Source organism: Falco punctatus (genome assembly GCF_963210335.1).
Source record: "Falco punctatus genome assembly, chromosome: 1".
NCBI lineage: Eukaryota > Metazoa > Chordata > Aves > Falconiformes > Falconidae > Falco > Falco punctatus.
The window spans coordinates 3,852,637-3,874,263 of NC_137580.1; the positions used below are offsets into that span (position 1 = coordinate 3,852,637).

The window sequence follows — 21,627 nt, forward strand, 5'->3', positions numbered from 1 at the left end:
TTTTTTCTTGAGTTTCACCATGTTATTAATTCAAGGTTGAAGGTGTAGAAATGATCTAAGTAAGCATTTACCTGTTGCACCCTAATTCCTAATTTTGCAATCAATCCCTTAAATACTGTTTCTTACACACGCTATTGTGGCAAAGAAAACCTTAAATAAAATTGAGCATTGGCTTAGTAATGAAAGACAAGCTATGGTTTGGAGTTCTATAATTGTGGATTACATGCAAAGAAACAATTTAGTCGTCGGTGGGTTTCAGCAGAGGTCTCTTTAAATCCTTTCTTTTTCTCCCATAAAGAAACAACGCAAATAGAAGATCCCAGGAAACAATGGAGGCAAGAACAAGAGAGAATGTTAAAAGATTATCTTATGATAGCCCAGGATGCTCTCAGTACTCAGAAAGAACTGTACCAGGTGAAAGAACAGAGGCTAGCACTTGCACTGGATGAGTACGTGCGGCTGAATGATGCCTACAAAGAAAAATCAAGCTCTCGTACAAGCTGTAAGTACTGGAGAGAATACAATCTGCCTTCTTTGATCTGTGCCTTGCAGGGGATCCTGTTTCTCTTTAAGATGAGTTTTCAAGGTTTGCTATGAACACCTTGTACTCTGGCTTTTTTAGAGATAGCATCCCTACTTTTTTATTATTATTATTATTATTTAATACAAAGATATTCTGCTGGAGAGAACCCTCTTCTCTCTGATACAACTGAACTCCTTTGAGCTGTGGTTTAGAGCAGTTGGCTCTGAAATCTATTTTGTCATGCAGTTTGTCGGAACAAAATTCTGCCAAATCTAGGTTCAAAGTAAGTAGGATCTCTTGCCCTTCATGGCTGCGTACAGAAATGACCCTACCGTGTTGACAGGTATCTACGATAGACCAAGAAGAGAATTTGTTTCTGCTTTACAAGAATAGCATACAATAATTTTGTAGCCTGTGTGCTGTGGTCAGGGGTGAAGTAGGGATACGTGTTACAGTGTTGGGCAAGGAACTGCCATGCAGTAAAGTGCCGTCAGAGGCCTGTTGTTGGCCAGACATCTCTCTTGGAAGTAGATAGTGTGATAAATTAACATGGACAGCTGCGGAAGAACTGAGTAGCAGACCTCTGAGACTTCTGAATAAATCTCCTGCTTTCCAGAAATCTCCTTAGAAATCACAGCTTCCAGGAAGAGGTGATCACAAGATGGCTCAGGTAGAAGAATGGGGATAGAAAGCCAGGGAGAATGAGGTGCAGCTTTAGAATCCTGGGATGAGCAAAGGAGGAGAGCGAGTGACAGGGGAAAAAAAGGGGAAATTTTGATTATTCATTAATTATTGCCATCCTGTAATGCTGACTACTCTATAGAATGATATATTTTTTAAAAATATTATATGTTTTTCTGTACTTTGTAGTTTTAGATTGTCACGGTTTAATCCCAGCCGGCAACTAAGCCCCTCACAGCCTCTCGTTCACTCCCTGCCCCAGTGGGATGGTGGAGAAAATCAGAGGAGTAAAAGTGAGAAAATTTGTGGGTTGAGGTAAAGACGCTTTAATAGGTAAAGCAAGAACTGTGCATGCAAGCAAAGCAAAAGAAGGAATTAATTTACTACTTCCCATGGGCAGGCAGGCAGGTACTCAGCCATCTCCAGGAAAGCAAGGGCTCCATCGTGCGTAACGGTTACTTGGGAAGGCAAAATGCTGTAACTCTGAATGTCACCCTCTTTCTCCTTTTTCCCACCAGCTTTATATGCTGAGCACAATGCCATACGGTATGGGATATCCCTCGGGTCAGTTGGGTCCAGCTGCCCTGGCTTGTGTCCCTTCCCAACTTCTGGTGCACTCCCAGCCTACTCGCTGGTTGGGGTGGGGTGAGAAGCAGAAAAAGCCTCAACTCTGTGTAGGCACTGATCAGCAGTAACTACAACATCCCTGCATTATCAACAGTTTCCAGCACAAATCCAAATTAAGAAAATTAACTCTATCCCAGCCAAAACCAACACATAGGTCAATGAGAATTCATCAAGGAAGGGACTAATTGATGATCTAAAAGTACTTAAATATTTCTCCTTTTTTTTTTTGTCTTTCGTGTAAAGTGTTCTCAGGCTCCTCATCAAGCACAAAGTATGACCCTGACATTCTGAAGGCTGAAATCTCCACTACAAGATTAAGGGTGAGAGTGCTTAACTCATATTCATTTGTATTCTGTGTGCAAAGTTTATGACTATAGAATAAGCGAAGCTTGAACTAGCAGATGTATCTTGTACCCTGGTACTGAAACTTGATATTCTCATTAAATACCATTCAGAGGTTTTAAATGAATTTTTAAAGCTCTGTCTGTTACTTTCAGATAACATATTTTGGGGAAACTTCGACAGATATTCTAATTACATGTGGGTTTAAATAAATCTGATAACCATTTTCACTTGGATGCTTTTGTTTTTGAAAGGAAGAGTAAAAATCGTTAGGTGAAAATAAAAAAGTAGTAGGCCAAGGTGAGCTGCAGCTAGATGACTGCTTTTACACACCTTTCTTCTGTAAGAAATGCACCGTTGGCTACATGAACTGCCTCAAAAATTTCTGTTGGTTTAAAAAACACTTTTCAGTAATGGTGTGAAACTTCGCTCCGTTTTATCAAAATGGAACAGTTCAGATCAAGAATGAAAGTTTGTGTTTGCATTTTGAAATTTCCAGTGAACAAAAATCCGTTATTCGATGAACTGTGTTCAGCATGGTCACGAACAGACTCCATATAAAGAACTTGCATTCACACATTCATTGGTCTCTAGTGAATTTATCTTGAATAAGGAGGAAATGGTGTGGAAGACATTTAAAATCTGTATAGGGAGTTGATTTATTTAAGCTTTGGCATATAATGCTGTATGGATAGCTTAGGCTTTTTGTAGTTAATAATGAAAAAAATGAGATCGAACCATGCAGGTTAAAATCTCACAGCATAGCGCCTTCCTGAAGGCTGGCACACATCCTCCGCAGCAGCAGCAGCAGCAGGAGCAGCAGCAGCAGCAGCAGCACAAGCAGCGCAGTTCCTCAGCTCTTCCATTGCCCCCTGCCGGTTTCTGCACAGAGCGGCACTCGTAGAAGCCTTGAGAAAGTTAACCACCTCCTTTACCTGGAGGAAGAGTTGTGATTAGGAATCCGAACAATGTTTACAAGGAGCTGTGGAATAGCTCATTGAAATTTTAAAGCTCGGTATAAATCGGGGATGGAATACACTGTGTAAAACTGGCATCCAGATGTTGCCCTCCTGACTGCTTGTACACCTCTTCATCTTTACCAATCTCAATTTGTAGTCTCTTATCCCTTAAGGAGAAGGGCAAGTGGCTAGTGAGAGAACTTACTTCAACACTGGAGGAGGTGGGAGGAAAAATTTAGTAGGGAGAATCAACAGCAGTAAGGACCCTGTCAGGAACAAGAATGAAGAGACAAGGCGAGAGCTTCTTTCTAAAATAAGTGGAGCAGTAACAGATGTTCTCTTTGGCAAGGGGATCACTAGTATCTTTGGAAGATTAATAGCGCTGTTGAAGAGCTAAACAAATGACCAAATTTAAATACAGTCACCTACAAGTCAAAGGGGGAAATTCAGACATGGTCCTGTGCTGGTTTTCCCATTACTTAGCTCTGATCACCTCCCGGTTCAAGATGCAGAAACACTGAATCACCTCTTGGCTGCAGATCTACAATTTGTTCACTGAGGAGAGAGGCAGATATGTTAACCACAGTAATTCTTTTCTGGGAGATGCTCTCCTCTCTTCATTGTTTCGTGGGGTCAAGGAGCCTAATATCCTGCTGCTTCCCAATACCTGATTTATTAGCGTGGCAAAGTCCAAGTTGCAGATGTGCTTAAAACAGGTGACCTGAATCTTGTCTACAGAGTTTAGAAGGGTGCAGTCCAAGAATATCTGTACCAGCATAAAGTGTGTTGTCATCCAAAGCCACTGGATTTGAAAATTGTTGAGATAAGAAAAAGTGGAGCCCTGTGATGCTAGGGCTGGGAAGTGGTTTTCATGGAAGATGGCAAGAGAGGTATGACTGTTATCACAGTTTACCCTTACTTGAATGTTTGAGGATGCTTGCTTACGTGCCACCTTTTGGCATTTTACGGTATATGCATGTGTGGACTTAATGGGAAACAAAGTTAGTCATTAGTAAGCTGCCAGCCAGCTCGTTAGAATTCACACATTGTTTAGCGAACTATTAGGTCAGCTATACTAAACCTGTTTCTCTCTCTCACAGTGGCTGAGGCTTACTGGTATCATCAGGTTAATGGTGGCTGGAGGGGGGAAGCTCAGCACTTGAGGAAGTTCTGAATTGGCCTTTGGCCTTTTCCTTGTTAGCTGTGCTTAATATATGCACGTGGAGCCTTTTGGATACATGAATTGCTTATAGCACAACAGGTCGTGGAGAAAATATGTCAGAAATCAGACAGCTGTTAAATGAAATAAGCAGGAGAAGAAAGACCTTTTTCACAAGACTAAAATGGAAGAACCTGATCCTGCAGTAGACTTGCGAGTGGGGCCATTCGGGGTCTTAATTAGTAATCAGTAAGATAGTTCAAGCAACACAAAGCGTGTGTGACCACAGTGTGTTTTATGCACGTGCAGTGAGCAGGGGATGCACCTTTATAAAATAATAAGGTTAGGGGGGTGTTGTTGATTCACTAGTACTTGAGTGCTGGGAGTAGAAAGGGGTTAGCACAGGAGCCTCCTTGAAGGCGCTGTTAGGAGAAGGAAGCAAGAGGCCTGTCAGGTGCCTTAAGATGATGGGCAGAAGCAGTAGGAAGGAGGTGAAGGATAAAACAAGTGAAAAGTTGTGAAAAAGCAGGGATTATATGAAAGTTTTGAAGGAGAAGACAAGGAGCACAAGAACAGTTTAGTGCAAGTATGATGCAGTAAACACAGAGGCTATATTATGATGTAGGTCACATCCTTCTAGGGGAATGTGCCTAACTCGCATTTCTTGATAATGAAATGATGATGAATTTACAGCAGAGGATACTCAGAAGATGATCTTGAAGAAAAATGTATGATCCAATCCTCTAAGTTGAAACCAAGTTTAACTTCTGCTATTCCTATACATTCACATTTCTGATTTAAAAAAAAAAAAAAGTTTAGCTATTCTGTGTTTCTCAGAAAAGTTGAGACTTTTTTCATATTTCACACATCACCTGGAACATAGAGGTGATAATCTGTTCATTTTCTATATCTTGAACAGAACGCTTGAGAGATTATTCTTGGGGTTTTCATGCCAGTGAGGGAAGCAGTAGTAGTTAAGGAGTGCTGAATGTGTACTTAGAGATATTGTCTATTTATCATGCTAACTATTCAGTATGGTCAAAATAAAAACAGTTTTCTGTCAAGTAAAACAACTAGTGATGATAGCTTCCAGAAGCCGGAACCTAAACACTTCATGTAGAGAACAGATTTTGCTTTGGAGAAAATGGAGATTGAAAACATTTTATTTCTGTCACAGAAAATTCATTAGCCAGAAGCTACAAACCCAAATGCCTAAATATCCATCACAAGCCTATAGGAAGACCCCACAAATCACTGGTTATTTTAGACATACAAAGCATTTGAAGTCACTTGGAAAGCAACAGCAGCTGCTGATGCTCAGTGCTTTTAGTCACCTGGCATCACGGGAATCCCACATTTATTTATTTTTATTTTTTTTTAAAGAATTGCACCAAGTAGGAGGTCTAAGGGGATTTATTTAGGGTCATAAAAAATTAAATGGAGGATTTTAAAATTTGATCTTGGCTCATAAATATTTTGAGGGTAGTCACATCTGCTAACATCTGAAATAGCAATATTAAGATTAAAAAGCAACTGAGCATGAATATTTAGGGAAAGTAGGGAATGTTTTGCCAGAGACATTTCTTTTAAATAGACACATATTTGCGATCCAAATGTGTTTAGTGATTGTTGTCTTTGAATTAAATGAATGTGGATTATATATTTAGGGATCCAGTGTCTCTAAAGCTTTATAAGAAAGGATGGTTGGTTCATGGCGGGGGGAAAGGAGTCCACGCTTTGTCTTTTACAGTGCAAATGACTTGAGAGATTCCTGGAATTAAAAAGTGAAAATATAATAAGCCTAAAAATAAACAGGCATGTCCCTGTAGGATAGCTGGAATGCATGCTTAACAAGTGAGAAGTAAATTACTTGTTAAAAGTTCTCTCAGGTTTAATAACACAGTGTGGTATCAATACAAATAAAGAATGTGATTTAATCTGCCTGTGTCCCTTTAATACTAAAGCATGTTGCCCATAGACACCAGGAAGAGAGCAGATCCTTTTGTTTTTAATATATATCAGTAGAACACTTTACTCTCTTTTTTTTTTTTTTTTTTAGTCTCATCTGATGTAGAGAATACATTAATTGTTCAAAGCCATGTGTTAACGCTGTTTAACAAAAGGAATTTTCTAACTCTTGCTTTGATTTAACACACAAGGTTAAGAAGCTGAAGAGGGAACTCTCTCAGATGAAGCAAGAGCTGTTGTACAAGGAACAGGGCTTTGAAACACTGCAACAGTGAGTAAAAGAAAATAGTTGAAACTGACTTAATTCAGTTGCCCGATTTCTTTCTTTGGCGTGGAATTGAATCCATCTTATGGGAGAGTTATTGGGGGCAGAAATGAGCACCTAATAACTCTTTGTTGTAGTTAGCAAGCAGGAAATCTGTAGAAATGGGAAACCTATCGTGCAAGTGGTTAACATGAGAAATCTATTCCCCCTCCTCTTTGTTTTTCCACGAGGTTTGCTTGTGTTGCAAAGAGGCAGAAAGAAGGATGGTGGTTAAAGGGTCCCAAGGAAGAATTCAGCTGCTTCGCATGTCATGTTTAAAAAAAAAAATTAAAACACTTGAAAAAGTAATTAGGTATTTCTTTCCTCATTCCCCACCTCTGAGCTAGAGAGAGTGAGAGATGGAGGAGGGTGCTGTTCTCAGAGGTATAAATGGTACACAGCTGTGCAGGGTTTGAAATGAGTCACAATTTGAGGGTTAGAGAACTGACTTTCTTTGTTCCAGTTGCTGGCATGCCTGGTGTCCAACGGGCTGATGCCGAACCGGGTGAGCATTCTGGGTATTTAACCAGTTGGGCTATTAGGGAATGCATTTTTTTTCAGTCTGAGCACTCCCTGCTGCTCCTGACTTAAAAAAGTTGGGCCGTAAAATATGAAACATTACTGGAACTGTCACCACAGAGAACTCGCTGGAGAGGAAGCCTTGCTAACAAGCATGTTTTCTTGACTCGTGTGAATAGAAATTTATTAATGCTAGTTGTTTCCCTTATTGTGGTATGTACCCATACATTAAGGATACATTTACACAGTAGAATGCTGAGCTGTGTGCTCTTAGTACACTAGTTCGAGTATATTCTTAGTATTCTAGTCCCAGTAGCAGAAGCAATGTTGCGGCTTTAATGTAATATCGTCTGGATTCATCTACCCTTTTTTTCAGGACCTTCTGCGTATGGCAGTGTACTGTCAGATAAGCAAAAATAGAGCTTGCAGAATATATAGGGAAGGTGGACAAAAGGTGGGGAAAAAAGGAAGTGCATTTCCATCTTCCAGGTAGAGTCCTAAAATGCAAAGAAGGGATTTGCAAAGGATGATGTTTGGAGCTGAGATGCTGGAGTTCAGTTCCCAGTTCTAACCAAAACATCTTGTAGGCTTTTGCCTGTGTACTTTAATAGCTCAGTTTTATATAATAGGATTTTTCTGAAGTGGGAGAAAAAAATTGTGGTCCAGGAAATGGCCAATCATAATCGGAGATATATCAAAATGAATGAAAAAATGTTTTTTTCTGGTATGAAGAGTTTGAAGTCAGTTGGGAACTGAAAACCCTCAGCACTTTAGGAGGATGCCAGTCAAGTCTCTGTCCTCCTTCATTTTGACTAAAACATAAATATAGGATTTCTTTGTTATTTAAATATATAAAGACTAGCGAGGAGTGAAGGGAGAAAGGGGTAGCTGATTGAATTTACTTAACCATAAATCAGATCTCATTTGAAGCAAAATTTAGAAGAAAGACTTATTGATTCTAAAGCTTAAGGTAATAAAAACTCATGCTGCTGTCCCAGGATTAAAGGTTAGCCAATCATGCTGGTTTTATTATATTAATTCAACAATGAAGTATTGTTTTAAAGCAGCTTGCTCACAAGCCATTTTGATAGGAATCCAAAGCATGTTTCAGAAACTGTCAACAGCATTCCACAGAAACACAATGGACATTTGTTTTTAAAATTCAGTCAGCCGCTTTCAAACAGTACTAATCCCATTAATTTAAAACAGGATGATGGAATATCTTGTATGTCAGAGATCCTTCTTGTCCATCTTAATTATATACAGAATAAAGCAGTTGTGATTTGAATGTGGCACATCATATTACTCGGCAGCGTGTGGCATATTACCCAACTGCTCGTTCATGATCCCAATTGTTGGCATATCCTATATCTATTTGACCTTAGCAACCTGATAAGTTACCAAAAATTGAGTGTTGTCAGACAGTAAGTGCGTGCCTACCTATGAAAGAGTTTGGAGAACTTTCAGGCTGAAACAAATATATCATTGAATAGGAATCTGAGTGCTGAGTCACATAGGTAATTTTCTTAGACCAATGCAATTCTAATTTGTACAAAAACTGAAACGTGGAAAAAGGAAACCAGACATGCTCACAGCTTTAAAGACCGCTTTAGATCCTTGGTATCTTTGTGCACAAAACTGGAAGAAAAATAGACTAAGTTACAGGTGTGTTGTGCAAATTGTTGCTCTTGCAGGGGATGCTCGAGATCACTTCTGATCATTAAAATGTTTGTTCATTCCTCACTCACAAGGTTAATGTCTTCCAGCAAAGATGATGGATGATGATAAAAACAGAAAGCCAATTGCCTTATAAAAGAACTTATTCCCTGCTAAATGCTTGAGTTTTGTGAAGATGGATGTGGTTTTAATTTTGTGAAGCACAGCTGCAGTCATTTCTATGATGCTATGAAATATTCAGTTAAACTGGAGATCAGAGAAATGTTTACAAATTGTACTTCTTGAAGTAAATATGGAAAGACTAAAATGAAATATATTTTTATGTCTAAATGTAGGGGCTTTTTGTTGTGTTATTTTCGAAGTACAGTTTTTAAAATAATTGATAGTCCAGGAATTTAATAAATTGTCCGGTCTATGACATACGGTATTAATTATCCAGAGATTTTGTGAATAAAGAGAGCCTGGTGACTGGCTGAGCAGAACAGCTGTTGGAGATGGTTGATGCCTTGGACTAGAGTGAATGAGAGGGAAGCTGAGACAAGAATGGTGCTGGTTACGTTTCTTCTCTGCGTGGCTGATCAGAACCGAGAGGCTTGCCTGTCTGTCCACCTCACGATGTGGGTCTGGGTAGAGAAGTGCTGCTAATAATCAACATGCCTTCTGTGAGGATCACAAAGAGTTAGTAGTATGACAGGTGTTCCCAAAAGCTCCCATGCTGCAGAGAGTTATGGTGGGCACGGGAATTTTGACGGCGTTGTCAGCAATAATGCTATGCTCCTGGTAGCGTGTGTAGGAGTCTTCAGTGCTCTGTGCCCATTATGTCTTCAAGACTGGATCGATTAAAATTGCTTGTGGAGCCTCTGCCTTTGCTAAGGCCCGCGTACTTTAGCTGGAGTGGTTTAAAATCCAGCAGAAGTGTTTTTCCATGAGATTTCCTGATGTCAGCAAAAGAAATTCACTGGGCACTGTGTGTATGTTAGATAGCGTGACGTTTTTCCAGGAAAATTTTAATGGAATCTTCAATGTCCTTTTTCCTCTTTGCATGTCTGTTACAGGAAACGGTATCTCTTGCCTCTTTACCTTCTGTTCTCTAACTGTGCTTCTGCCTGAAGTAGAACAGCAGAGACGTTACTGTTATTTTCTCTCTTCTGTATTAATAATCTGTCTTTCCACAGAATTGACCAAAAAATGTCTGGAGGCCAGAGCGGGTACGAACTGTGTGAGGCCAAAGCTATCCTGAGTGAATTGAAGTCCATCAGAAAGGCAATAAGTTCAGGGGAGAGAGAAAAACAAGATTTAATGAAGGTAGTTTGAATGGTTGACCTAAGTTCTGTGTGGATTTGTTTTAACATGACTCATTTTCCTAATGATAAATACTCTGCGTTTTATATTTATAAGGGATTCGCAAATTTCTTTGAGCCTAGTATTATAGTAAAATTTCAGGCGCAGAAACTGAAGCCTGTGACGTTCCTAGCTCAAAAAGCCACTCTGTCCGTCAGAGAATACAGATTTCTGAACTTATATGTAAGGTACAATGCACCTGTTACCTCTGAACCTCAATTTAAAATAGTAAGTGGACAGAATTGAGAGATGTGTTTTTGAGATGCATGGTTTTCTAAATCAGTGAAAGTTTCCAAATCTAAATTGCTCTGTTGCCATTTCTGAAAGCAGATCTTTTTTTTTTTTTTTTTTAGTCAACCAAATATTTAATTGGTTTACAAATTTTAAAAAAATCATAAAATGCAAAAAGAAGAGAGACACAAAACCATATGAGTAGTTTTTACATTGTCACACGTGTTGTTCACCCTTAGCATCAACTACCAACTGCTTGCCTTCAAAGGACAGATGCTTAATATGAAGTAAACCCAGAATTGTTATATTGGAGTCTTTTCTGTAAACATCTTTTGGAGATAAACTGGTATAAACACAGCAAAGTGCAAAGGAACACCAACTCCTTTTCTGTTTCCTGGACAGAGTCTTGCAAAGCTGAGAGAGAAATTCAGTCTTGACCAGACCACTGAGACATCTGAACCAGACTTGAGTTCCAGCTCTGTAAACTCCCAGCTGTGTTTTTCTAGACAAACTCTGGATACAGGGTCTCAGACTGACATTTCTGGTGAGGTGAGCTTTTTTCCATTTTGTCAAATGTAAAGAGAAATTGAATCAGAATGCTGCAGTTAATGGAACTGGAATCAAACGCTTGTTTGCTGATAGGGGTGTGGGTGTCTATACACACACACACACACACACGTTTGAGATAATAGAATCAGTTGTCTGATTTTTTTTTCCCCCTTGAACTTTAATTCAAGATTCAGATGAACTTTATAATTTGCCATGAAGCATCTATGACTATCTGATTTCATCAAATAGCTCCAGTACCTTTAGAAGATTACCATAAGTAGATAGTAATTTTTGGATCTTTCTATAGGATATGTTTCACCTTACAGGCTTAACTCATTATGAAGATGTTTTTAATTTTCAGAAACAAGATCTCAGAACTTAAATGTGCAATTTAATTTCACACAGCTGAAAAACTTAGTGGAAGTACTTTTTCAGGGATTCATTAAAACCTCTGTTTCTGTGACAGCAGATTTTACATACACAGAAAGCTGCGCTCCGTTTGGTACCATCTTTGAAGTTCTGTGAGCTAAGTTTGTAAGGCAGAGATTGTACAAGGTTTTCCAAACAAAGAGCTAAGCTTGTTTATGTTTTGTAGCGAATTTATTTTTGTCTTACTTAGAAATGCACTGGCTTAGTTCTAAATTCTGCGTTCAGCGGAGTTCAAAGTAGGAGATCAAAATTCTGGGTGCAACCGCCGCAAGACTTCTTTGAAAGCACTCTTGCTTTACCCTGGAGTATGGACAAATGGTAGTGCAGTAGTTAAAAATAGATGAACTGGATCAGAAGAAAACAGCACTGTTTCGTACATCTGAGTAGATTCCTAACTAGGCATTTAACAGCAAGTGTGTGGCTGCCGGTGGGCGTGGGTTTATTTAAGTTTAAAATTTTCTAGCCTATGCGTATAGGTTTTGTTGATTCATTGAACAGCTTTACACAGTAATAAGGCTAATACTTTTTTTTTTTTTTTTTTCCGCAACAGGTTGGAGCAAGAAGTAGATCAAATTTAGCAGAGAAGGTCAGACTAAGTCTTCAATATGAAGAGGCAAAAAGAAGGTAATCGTGTGAGTGGCTTCGCGATGTTCCGAGTGCAGGAGCGCTACCACTGAGCTCGCACTGACATCTGGTGGGCAGCTCGCTGGGACTTTATATATATATATATACACATATATAAATAACCTGCGGTGTTACTGCGAACCGTTTCTTTTCCTTCAAGAAGCAGGCTTCCAGGAGCAGCCGGTGCTTTTGAACAGCAGGCTTCACCTTTAATGCTAAATTGAATGTGTTAAGAAAGAAAATACAGTGACAACTTAATGGCAGTTCCAGGATTAAGGGAATAGAGCGAGCTGGCTTTCCACTGAAAGGAGTCGCCAGGCTATTTATGTCCATCTTCCTTGGGATCATAATTTCAGTTTACTACACCACTGAAGGCTCTTCAGTTTTAGAGTTCCTTCAGACTTCCAGTGAAGATTCAGTAGGCTTAATAATTTTCTTTTTTTTTTTCTTTTTTTTCCTCTGGGACTTTGGATAATTTAAATACTTGTTATGACTATGGCGTTGGGGTTTTTTTTTAATGAATTTAACCTGAGGAGAAAAGAAACTAGGAACTGCTCCAGTGATGAATGTGGAATGCCTCTCAACTAAAGTTCTGCAGAGGTTGCTCGTGAAAGTAGTGCCGTTGTGATGAATTGCCAAAGCCCTGAAGAATGGGCATCAGGAAGCAGAACGTTCAGGGTTAGAATGACACGGCTTCTGGTGTACCAGAAGTGCTGCATAATACTGGGGCAAGACTTACTATTAAAAAAAAAAAACCAAACAGTGTGCAGGGGGTATCTTTCTATTAATAATCTATTAATTGTGTTGTATTATTTTCTATTCTAATACTTTTCACAAAATTAGGTAGGTGTCAGTTGTTCAGAAACCTTGTAGTTTTTGTTATGGAGGTACTTTGTAATTTAAGGGGGGTATAAATCTGAAAAGTTTTTCCACACCCAGAGTTCCTTTTTTACAATAAAGAACTAAACAAGGCAATAAAATAAAAAACCAGCACTTTTCCCCAGGTGAAAACTGTGCCTAAACCGCATCAAATCTGAGATTTAAGTATTATTTCAGTTGAATACTGTGGCATGATTAATTAGAGAACTAGGAAATGAAATTTGCAGCTTATACATACCAAGTAAAGGCATAGTTAGGTTTTAAGGGCAGAAGGCTGCACGACCAACGTTTTTTTGCCTAATTTCAAATATATGCCCCTCTCATACAGAGCAATAGCTACCACGCTTGCCAGTAACAACAGTAATCTTTTACGTCCTCATTATGGATCATAAAACTTTATTATATGATCAATGCATGAATCAAACCGTGCTAAGGCTATTGTGTATGTTCAGTATTGAACACGATTTTGGCTCAGTGTCATTGTGTACATAATATTAATTGTTAGATGGTGGTTTAGATGCAGATAGATGGCATTTTTTCTCAGTCATCATTGATCCAAAATCAGATCATCCTCTGTTCTGACTGTGTCTTGATACAAGAAGTCCCAGCATTGTGTTTTCTCTCTCCTTTGTAGGAACAAAAAAATTCCTGTCAATCAAAAAAATAAGTCAGTTTACCACTTTTACCTTAAAAAAAATAAGGGGGTGGTAGTGTAGGAGGTAGAGGGGGCAAGGGGGAAGAAAAACAGTGCAGTGATGCGTTAGATCTTACTTGCTCGCATATTAGTCAGCCGAGAACGTGAGTCAAAATTTCAGTAGCTTCTGTACTTACCTTTCCATAACTGTTTGTTCTGTATAACATCAGTGTTTCAAGGTTAAATGATCTCCTTTTAAATGGTATCTTTATTCAATTTTGTCCGAAAACTTCCCAGTAATTAATATTCTTTTTGGCTTTAAATAAGACAATTGCATGCCTTGAAAGACAGCATTAAAGTCTTTAAAGTGGTTGCACATACTGGTTTTATCTGTGACTGCTAGGTGAACTTAATAAAGCGTACAGATCTTGGAACAATGAAGATAAGTACCGGTTTGCACATAAAGTTCAGTACCTAATTACATCCCCCCTAATTATTATGGCCTTTGTAATCATCACTATAACTTACTAAGTATGGACCATCTCTGAAATAGTAAATGTGCAAATTCTTAGTTGTTTTGTGTTAACTAAGAGAAAGAGAGGCTCTTGTAAATGAACTTCTCTACTTGAAAATTGTCAGATAATTCTGTATGTTGCGTATGTTATGTTACTTAGCAGAATGTCTTGAAGAGGTAGAATATTGACATTAACTATGCTGAATTAAGTTGCAATTGTTATTCAAAAGGATGTGATACAGCATGCTGACAACCCTCTCCTGATGTGGTGAAGATATGGCTAATATTCCTTGTTGACCTTGTTGAGCAAGGACTTCCTCAAAAGTGTGAGACTGGTTCAGTTTTTATACCCATCTAGCCCTTTGCCTGTCTGCTAAGGCAGCTGAAAAGAGTGTCTGTTAGAGTAGCAGAGAGCTGTCTGTAGCAGAGGGAGCAAAAGAACTGTTTGGAGACCACCTTCTCATCCCATAAGCCATCAAACAGCTGTCAGTAACAGCTACTTTCAGAACAAGGTTAGCTAGAACCAGTGACCTGGAGATGAAAGTCTTAGCATTTCATTATCCATCTGAAATTATTTGGTTGTTTTCCCTCAGACTACTGCTCCTCTAAAGGACTGTTGAATATAAATGATATATGTAACAGCTGCAAAATATGTTGAAATGCTTCATTTTTTTCATCTCACCATCTGATTATGGTAGCACTGCTGATGGTATTTCTGTATATTTTACCTTGGTTTTCTGTGAAGATACCCTGACTCAAACCAGGGGTTTGTTGGGAGTATGGGTTGTTTTTCGTTTTTAAAGCTGCTGTGTTATATTCAGGTGCCAGTGAGAATGTCACCGATGGAAAAAGAAAGGGGGATGGTTCCTCTTAAGCCTCTAGCATAAGCAGTGGGATAGTTATACTCGATATTAATTATTCTTACCTTTGACCAGAAATAAATGCCTTAATGTACTGTAAATTTAATATTGGAGATGCAAAATAAAACTGACATTTTTAGTTTTATTAGTTAATCACAGAAAACAAACTGGAAAGAAGAAAAACAATTTCCCAGAAATCTGTCAGAGCTACAGGAGGATTATACGTACCAAATCATGTGCCTGTGAAGTACAGCAGGGACCCTTACCTTAGATGGTTTGGTAACGCTGAAGTTGCACAGACTTGCATCCATTATTGAACTGACTTAGGTGTATTTAACTATGGCAGCTACAAATAAATAAAAGCAACAGACCATTTCCTCTTGCCCTAGATTGTATGGGAACATCTTTCTGTTTTGCCTTCTCCTTTCTCTGCGTTTTTCCTAGCCTACCAGCCAGAGGTTGCAGAAAGCTAGGAGCTCTGACATAGTTCCAGAGCTTCCATATCTTTAGCCATGCACCTGGTTCAGGTGTGACTAAGGCTGGAAGCGACTGAAAGTTATAATCTTATTAGGTATGTGGCACCTATAACCGGAGTTTTTAGGTTTTCCCGGTGGGCAATGAGTTTATTGCAGGACCTGCACTTCTTAAGCTGTGCTGCTGAGCCAATGGACAGAGGGATTATGGAGAGCGAATGCTGGAAATAACCCGATCGAGGCAGGGCTATATTACAGCTATAGTACAGTGATAACGCAGGGAAATTTCTGTTTCCATCATACGCCTTGATCTGCACAAGATGTATAAATAACCAAGTCTTGGGTGTCTTAACTCTGTGATTTGACATCGACGACGGAAACAGCAGTTGCACAAACTCAAACTCTTGAGTTACTAATCTTCTTTCTCTTTAGGTAGCCGCCGCCTCACGATCTTTTCTTTTAATTGCGTAGGAGAGCAGTGCATTTGCCTTTTGAAAGCCGCGTGCGTGCGTGCCGCTGAAGCGAGCACCTTGCTATAGTGCGTGTTCCTTCACCACGGTCGCTGCTCTTTCTGAGGAGCAGCTGGCCTCCAGCAGCTTAGGAGAAACCCATTGTGCTCCTCGATGGGTAAAGCATAGTGCCGCTGCTGTTACCAGACAGATTGCTTTCACTAAAACTTTTATTAACATTACGACTTCTCCTTCAACTCGGCGTTGGAACAAGAGCGATTCATTTTTAACAAATAGGGATTATTGAGGTTGGACTGGATAGGTGGTTTGCTTTTCTGGTGTAGTCCCATTCTTGTGAAGCAAAACTAATTAAAAAGTTAGAGCTTTCAGTAGGAAGATGTTGTTATATCCTGATACTTTTCAAAATACTCTTAATGTTTCTCTCTTTCCTGGCATTTGTGAGCTGTGCTGGGCTCAGACAAATCTGCTGTGTTTTGTTTTAGCATGGCTAACTTGAAGATTGAACTCTCTAAGCTAGATACTGAAGCCTGGCCTGGGGCACTGGATGTGGAAAAGGAAAAACTGATGTTAATCAATGAAAAAGAAGAGCTTTTAAAGGAACTCCAGTTTATTACACCACGCAAACGTACTCAAGATGAGCTAGAGCAGCTAGAAACAGAAAGGAAGAGGCTTGAAGAAGAGCTGCTGTCTGTAAAAAGCACACCCAGTCAAGCACTTGCTGAAAGGTAAGGGGTTGTCTTTTGCTAATACTAAATGCCATTTTCTGCAATCTAACCTTTGTACTTGTTGCAGACCCTGAACTATGCCTTGATGGGCTGTTTTCCTTCAGTAACTGTTCTATGTAGATCTTAATTAAATTCGTTATTAGCCCACTGGGCAGAAACACAAAGAACTCTTCTGTACGGTGAGAGAATGTGAACACCCTGTATGTGCTCTGCGATATCGGTTACTCTGTGTTTGTTACCAGCATGAAAATGCCTGCAACAGATGTTAAATAACTGAGGAATGTCAACATGCCAGCAGGAGGGCAATGCATCATTCACTTGTTTCTGATAATAGCTGTAAACTATTTGAACTCAGGTTACAAAGATTATCTTGATTGTTGCAACATCTGAAGCCTTTCATTGTGAGTTTTATTACATACAAAAATGCAACCAAAAGAAAAGCAAGAAAAAAAAAAAAAAAGTTTAGAGGAGAAGTGTAATTGCTGCAGACCTTTCCTAACTTGCTGCTACCTAACTGGTAACTGAAACAACTCCCGCAATAAATTGTTTGAGCCAGATTCAGAGTTTGAGAAAATCAAAGGCGACTGTCACAAATGGACTTTTCATCAACTGTAAATGGAAATAAATTTATGTGCACCTCTAGCACACATAAAATGCAATAAACACAAAATGTCATTGTGTGTATCAGTGTAGTATGCCTTATTGAAGTAATGCAATCAGCATTATAAGCCTTTCCCACTTCTCTCTGCTAGGAAACACCTGCTGTTGCTCCAGCCTCACTGAATGGCGAAATTCCTGTTAGTGGCATTAGAAGCTGGGTCCTAAATTGTAGCTGAGTAGTGAGGAAGCTTTTTTTGTTTACAAAGTACGTATATGTGTATTAGGCATGACTTTTAAACATATTTGTACACTTTATAATAATTTAAACTGCATCATCTCGATAATCCAGATGTGGTTTAGAAGGGTTACGTCTTACTGGAACTGTGTTTTTACAGGAGAAGTAACCCGCCTGTGTTAGTAGTATCTAAAGTGGCATGGATCTGTTGCCTTCTGACTTTCGTTAGTAAATGGAGAACAAGGGGTCAATAAAAAACCCACATTCACGAATAAATAAATTGAATCTAAGATTTTGATAATATGCTGTTGTAACAGCTAAATCTTGACACATGCTGTAAAAAGGCAGCTGGGTTTGATTGTTTAGTGCCAAAGAAGATTGTGCACCTGACTGTTTCCCTATACGTGTCAGATGCCAAACTTGGAGTGCCAAGGGCAAGTAAAACTGTCTCCCGCTGCCAAGAACAAACGAAATGGCAGATTTTTTTTTCCAGGTATAGTGACACAACTAGTTGTTAGAGCTTAATTTTTCCCCTCTTTATTTTCTTCAGATCTTTTTCCTTTTGATTTTTGTTCCTGAAAACGCAGAATTTTTTTTTTTTCGGAGGTTGCTGTAAGATTTTGTGTCATGCACTGCTGGTTGAACCATTTATGGTTGCTTCTGGTTTGCTTTTTTGCTATTCAGTGAATTTCTACCTGCAGCTGTTTATGATATTAGAACAGTCTCCCTTTATGACTTCAGGGCACATCAATACTTTCGTACCAGCCTATTATGAGGATTGTTTCTGATGTGTCTGCTATAAACATGAAGAAAATCTTCGTTTTGTGGAAGGATTCAGATGGTGAAACTTCTCCTGAAATGTTTATTTGAGGGAAGGAAACACTTAGTTGTATCAAATCAAGCATCAGCATTTTGTTTCTTGGAGGAGGGGAAGAGTCTTCTCTCCATTATCGGTGGAGGAGCCTCGCCATCTTCAAAGTGCTGCACTGTTGCATTACTATGGTTCTTTCATGAAATCTCATCAATACCTTAGATTTCCAGTGTTTTCACAGGTACTGATAATGGAGCAACAGTGTAAGAAGCTACGGATTGTGTCTGAGCTTGACATGAGGACGGGGTTTTGGTTTGATTTGGGTGGCTTTGGTTTTTTGGTTGGTTTGGTTTTGGTGTTTTGGGTTTTCCTTTCAGGTTTTTGTAAAGGGGGAAGAAACAGAATCGTAGAATCATTTAGTTTGGAAAAGACCCTTAAGTTCATTGAGTCCAGCCACTTCTTCCTCCTGTTCCTTCTCCCACTCCTTTTTCCCTTTTTCTTCCTCCTCTTCCTCTTTTTCTTCCAGCTTTTATTTCTTCTATTCTTTTGCTGAACACTTCCCCCTGATTTTGTTCGTCTTCGTACTCTTTCCCATCTTTCACCTTCCTGTGCTCTTCCCCCAGGTCCTCTTTTTCCCGTCTTACCTTTATCCAGATCCTCCTCCTTTTCTTCAAATTCCTCCTCCTCTTGCCTCCTGTTGCTTTCTCCTCCTCTTCCTGTTGGAACTTCCAGGGGTGATTTCATCATCTAGCTTGTGTCTCTAACTATGGCTAACATCTTTCTGAAATTTATGTACAGGTATTAATACTACTACTTTTAATTACTAGTAGATCAAATTACATCCAGGAAAGAATTTTTTTCAGGAGCTCAATTCCATGGGTTAAATTACATTTTATCAACCTCCTTAAGATAATAAAGAAAAACAAATTTTGCTTGTGCTTTGGAGAAAAACAACACCACCACCACCAAACCTTTTAGTTTAATAGTACAAATTCAGTGGAATAACTCCAGGTATCTGTTTTGAGGGCTCCAGTCAGAGTTCCTAAGTTGTTAATTTTCTTTCTTGCCTTTTACCATTAGTAGTTGAACACATACAGCAATTTTTGTGCCTCTTCCTTGATAAATAAGATAAAATGATAGTTCACTATTGAAAAGCCACAAAAGAGCTAGTGAAGGGCACTCCTGCTTGGGAAAAGCAGGACAGATGAGGCTTTAAAAGACAACAGAAGGCACTGATAAATACTAAAACGGTAGGAAAGAGCATCTGATACCATAGATGAGCATCATTCTTGGTTTGGAAACCTGTCTTCGTGAGCAAAGAGTGAAGTATGATGTATGCTTTTAACAGTCTTAGCAGGTATTGGCAGATGGGCGCGTTGCTGCGGTGTAAGAGCACACGCAGCGTAGGCAGCGGAGTGGAAGTTCACACCCTGGCTGACCTCAGGGTAACTTATTCACCTTTGCATAACCCAGATTTGCTCGCTGAATAAGCATGTGTGTAAGCAAGTGCTTTTCATGCTTTGCTGAATTGAGGACTTAATGTCTTTTTTACTGGTATCTGACACTCAAAGAGAGTGAATTCTGGGAACTCCCAAGTATTTCATTCAGTTTGCGTAAGAAAGCAATGGTTGATTTTGGGGGTTTGTTCTTTGAAGTGTTCTCTGCATTTGAATTTTAATTTATACATCCTTGAAATGCCAGAAGGGCCAAAGGAGTACTTCTGAGAATGAACATCAACCCTTTTTTTAATTTTTTTTTTTCTTTAAGTAGGGGAGGTAATTTCTTGTCTTTCAGACTAGTTGCTTGAGAACTTGTGACATGTATCAGTTGACTGAGCAAAGGCTAAAGGAGAATATACTAATCCACAGCTACTGGAGGGTTTTAGCTGAATCCTCTGAGGGAAAGCAATTTATTTGGTGTTGTAAATAGAGTGATAAAAGGCAATTATAAAAGGAAAAAAATCACCGTAAAGGTTAGTGAATCCATTCTGCTAGGAGCCAGCCAAAAGGAATGGGAGAGTTCCACCATTTGTGCATTTAGAGCTACACTGGATAACAGTGCAGGAGGCAAGAAATCCTTCTTTTTCATAAAGGTGAACCTTGGTAATGAGCATTACAATGCTGTGCGGCTCTGAGGTGATGACAAAGCTGGTGGGGATGTAGAAACCTTTACCAAAGTAAATATGGTCCTACATATGGTCCACCATCTCGGAACCTTGTGCTTGAATGCTGCTTTGGTTTACTGGACTTTGTCTCTCTATGAAGTCTCTGAAATCAAAGGGAATACTTTAATTTTAAACTTCCTGCAGCGCTACCTCAAGTTCTTGCATTATCAGAACTAATTCTGCTATCGGTGTTCTTTTGGGGTTTTTTTCTGAGACTATATTAAGTGGGGAGCCAGTGTACAGCATGGCTTTTTAAAACCGTAATAGTGCAGATCTTACTTTCCTGAAGTCGCAGCTATTTTCCCAGCGCTCGTCTGTTCCTCTTTTATTGGGTGCACGTTCCCCCTTGGTACAGTGTGAATGTACTGACACTCTGCTTGCTTGTACCCTCAGCAGGTTTGTTACACTGCTTAGTATTCTGCAGATAAAGTCGCTCTGCTGAGGTGGTTAGGGTTTTACGATAGAACCGAGAGCTTAACACAGTCTGTTGGATTTTAGTAGTTGGCAACCAGTTGAAAATATGAGGGATCTTCACTTTGTTTCTGCCTTATCTATAAAGTATTTTAGCCTCCAGATTATTTTTTAATGCTTTGCTTTACTTATATGTACCTCTCTTTCCAGATTGAAATTGGAGGAGAGAAGAAAAGAGTTAGTACAGAAACTTGAAGAAACTACAAAGTTAACTACTTATTTGCATTCACAACTTAGGAGGTGAGACCGTACTGCATAATGTAAAACCTGTTTTCAGCAACAATCTGGTGGACTTGGATGTCTCAACTTCATTCTTAGGTTTTTCTCTTAGTTGGAAGCTGAACAAAATTTGTTTAAGTAAGAAAATGCAAGTGTAGTAGCTTCAAGCATTTTGCCATCATGCAAACCTGGTGTACCTTTATCATTTCAGTAGGCACTCAAGACTGGACGGAATGGATTTTTTGCACAGCTTCCATAATTAAGCAGGCAGACATTATTTCGCTTCAGTGTAAATTCTCTAATCGGTCATATCTTCAAAATCCTGTCACTGAGGAGACCAATTGGTTTCTCAGAGTTCTATCTAAAACGAGTCATTAGAACTGTAATCTTTATGATAACTGGAGAGACTTAATGAGGACCTGTATGCATATAAATACGTGAGTAGTTGATTCTGGTTTTATTCTTCCACACTGACTTACTCTTTCTGTAGACAGAAATGTATCCTCAGCAGGATGGGTTTTTTTTTTCCTGACAGTCATCGATTCAAAATCTGACTGGGTTTATGAAATTCATAGTGATAACAAAAAAGCCATCAGTTACAGCAACTGTGAACTCAAACTCACTGCTCTGATGGGAATT

At 39.2% G+C, this 21,627-nt stretch overlaps 1 protein-coding gene across 3 annotated transcripts in view; it reads left to right on the forward strand.

Annotated features, from left to right (window-relative positions):
* The window catches only part of WWC2 (WW and C2 domain containing 2), a 105,340-nt gene that overhangs the window by 51,410 nt on the left and 32,303 nt on the right, over positions 1 to 21,627 (forward strand). For all 3 annotated transcript variants that reach the window (XM_080379284.1, XM_080379285.1, XM_080379286.1), the window contains exons 3-10: positions 299 to 502; positions 2,075 to 2,151; positions 6,451 to 6,530; positions 9,935 to 10,064; positions 10,734 to 10,880; positions 11,860 to 11,933; positions 16,246 to 16,488; positions 20,920 to 21,009. In XM_080379284.1, coding sequence (XP_080235410.1) covers positions 299 to 502; positions 2,075 to 2,151; positions 6,451 to 6,530; positions 9,935 to 10,064; positions 10,734 to 10,880; positions 11,860 to 11,933; positions 16,246 to 16,488; positions 20,920 to 21,009 — 1,045 coding nt within the window. The remainder of the gene's footprint in view (positions 1 to 298; positions 503 to 2,074; positions 2,152 to 6,450; positions 6,531 to 9,934; positions 10,065 to 10,733; positions 10,881 to 11,859; positions 11,934 to 16,245; positions 16,489 to 20,919; positions 21,010 to 21,627) is intronic.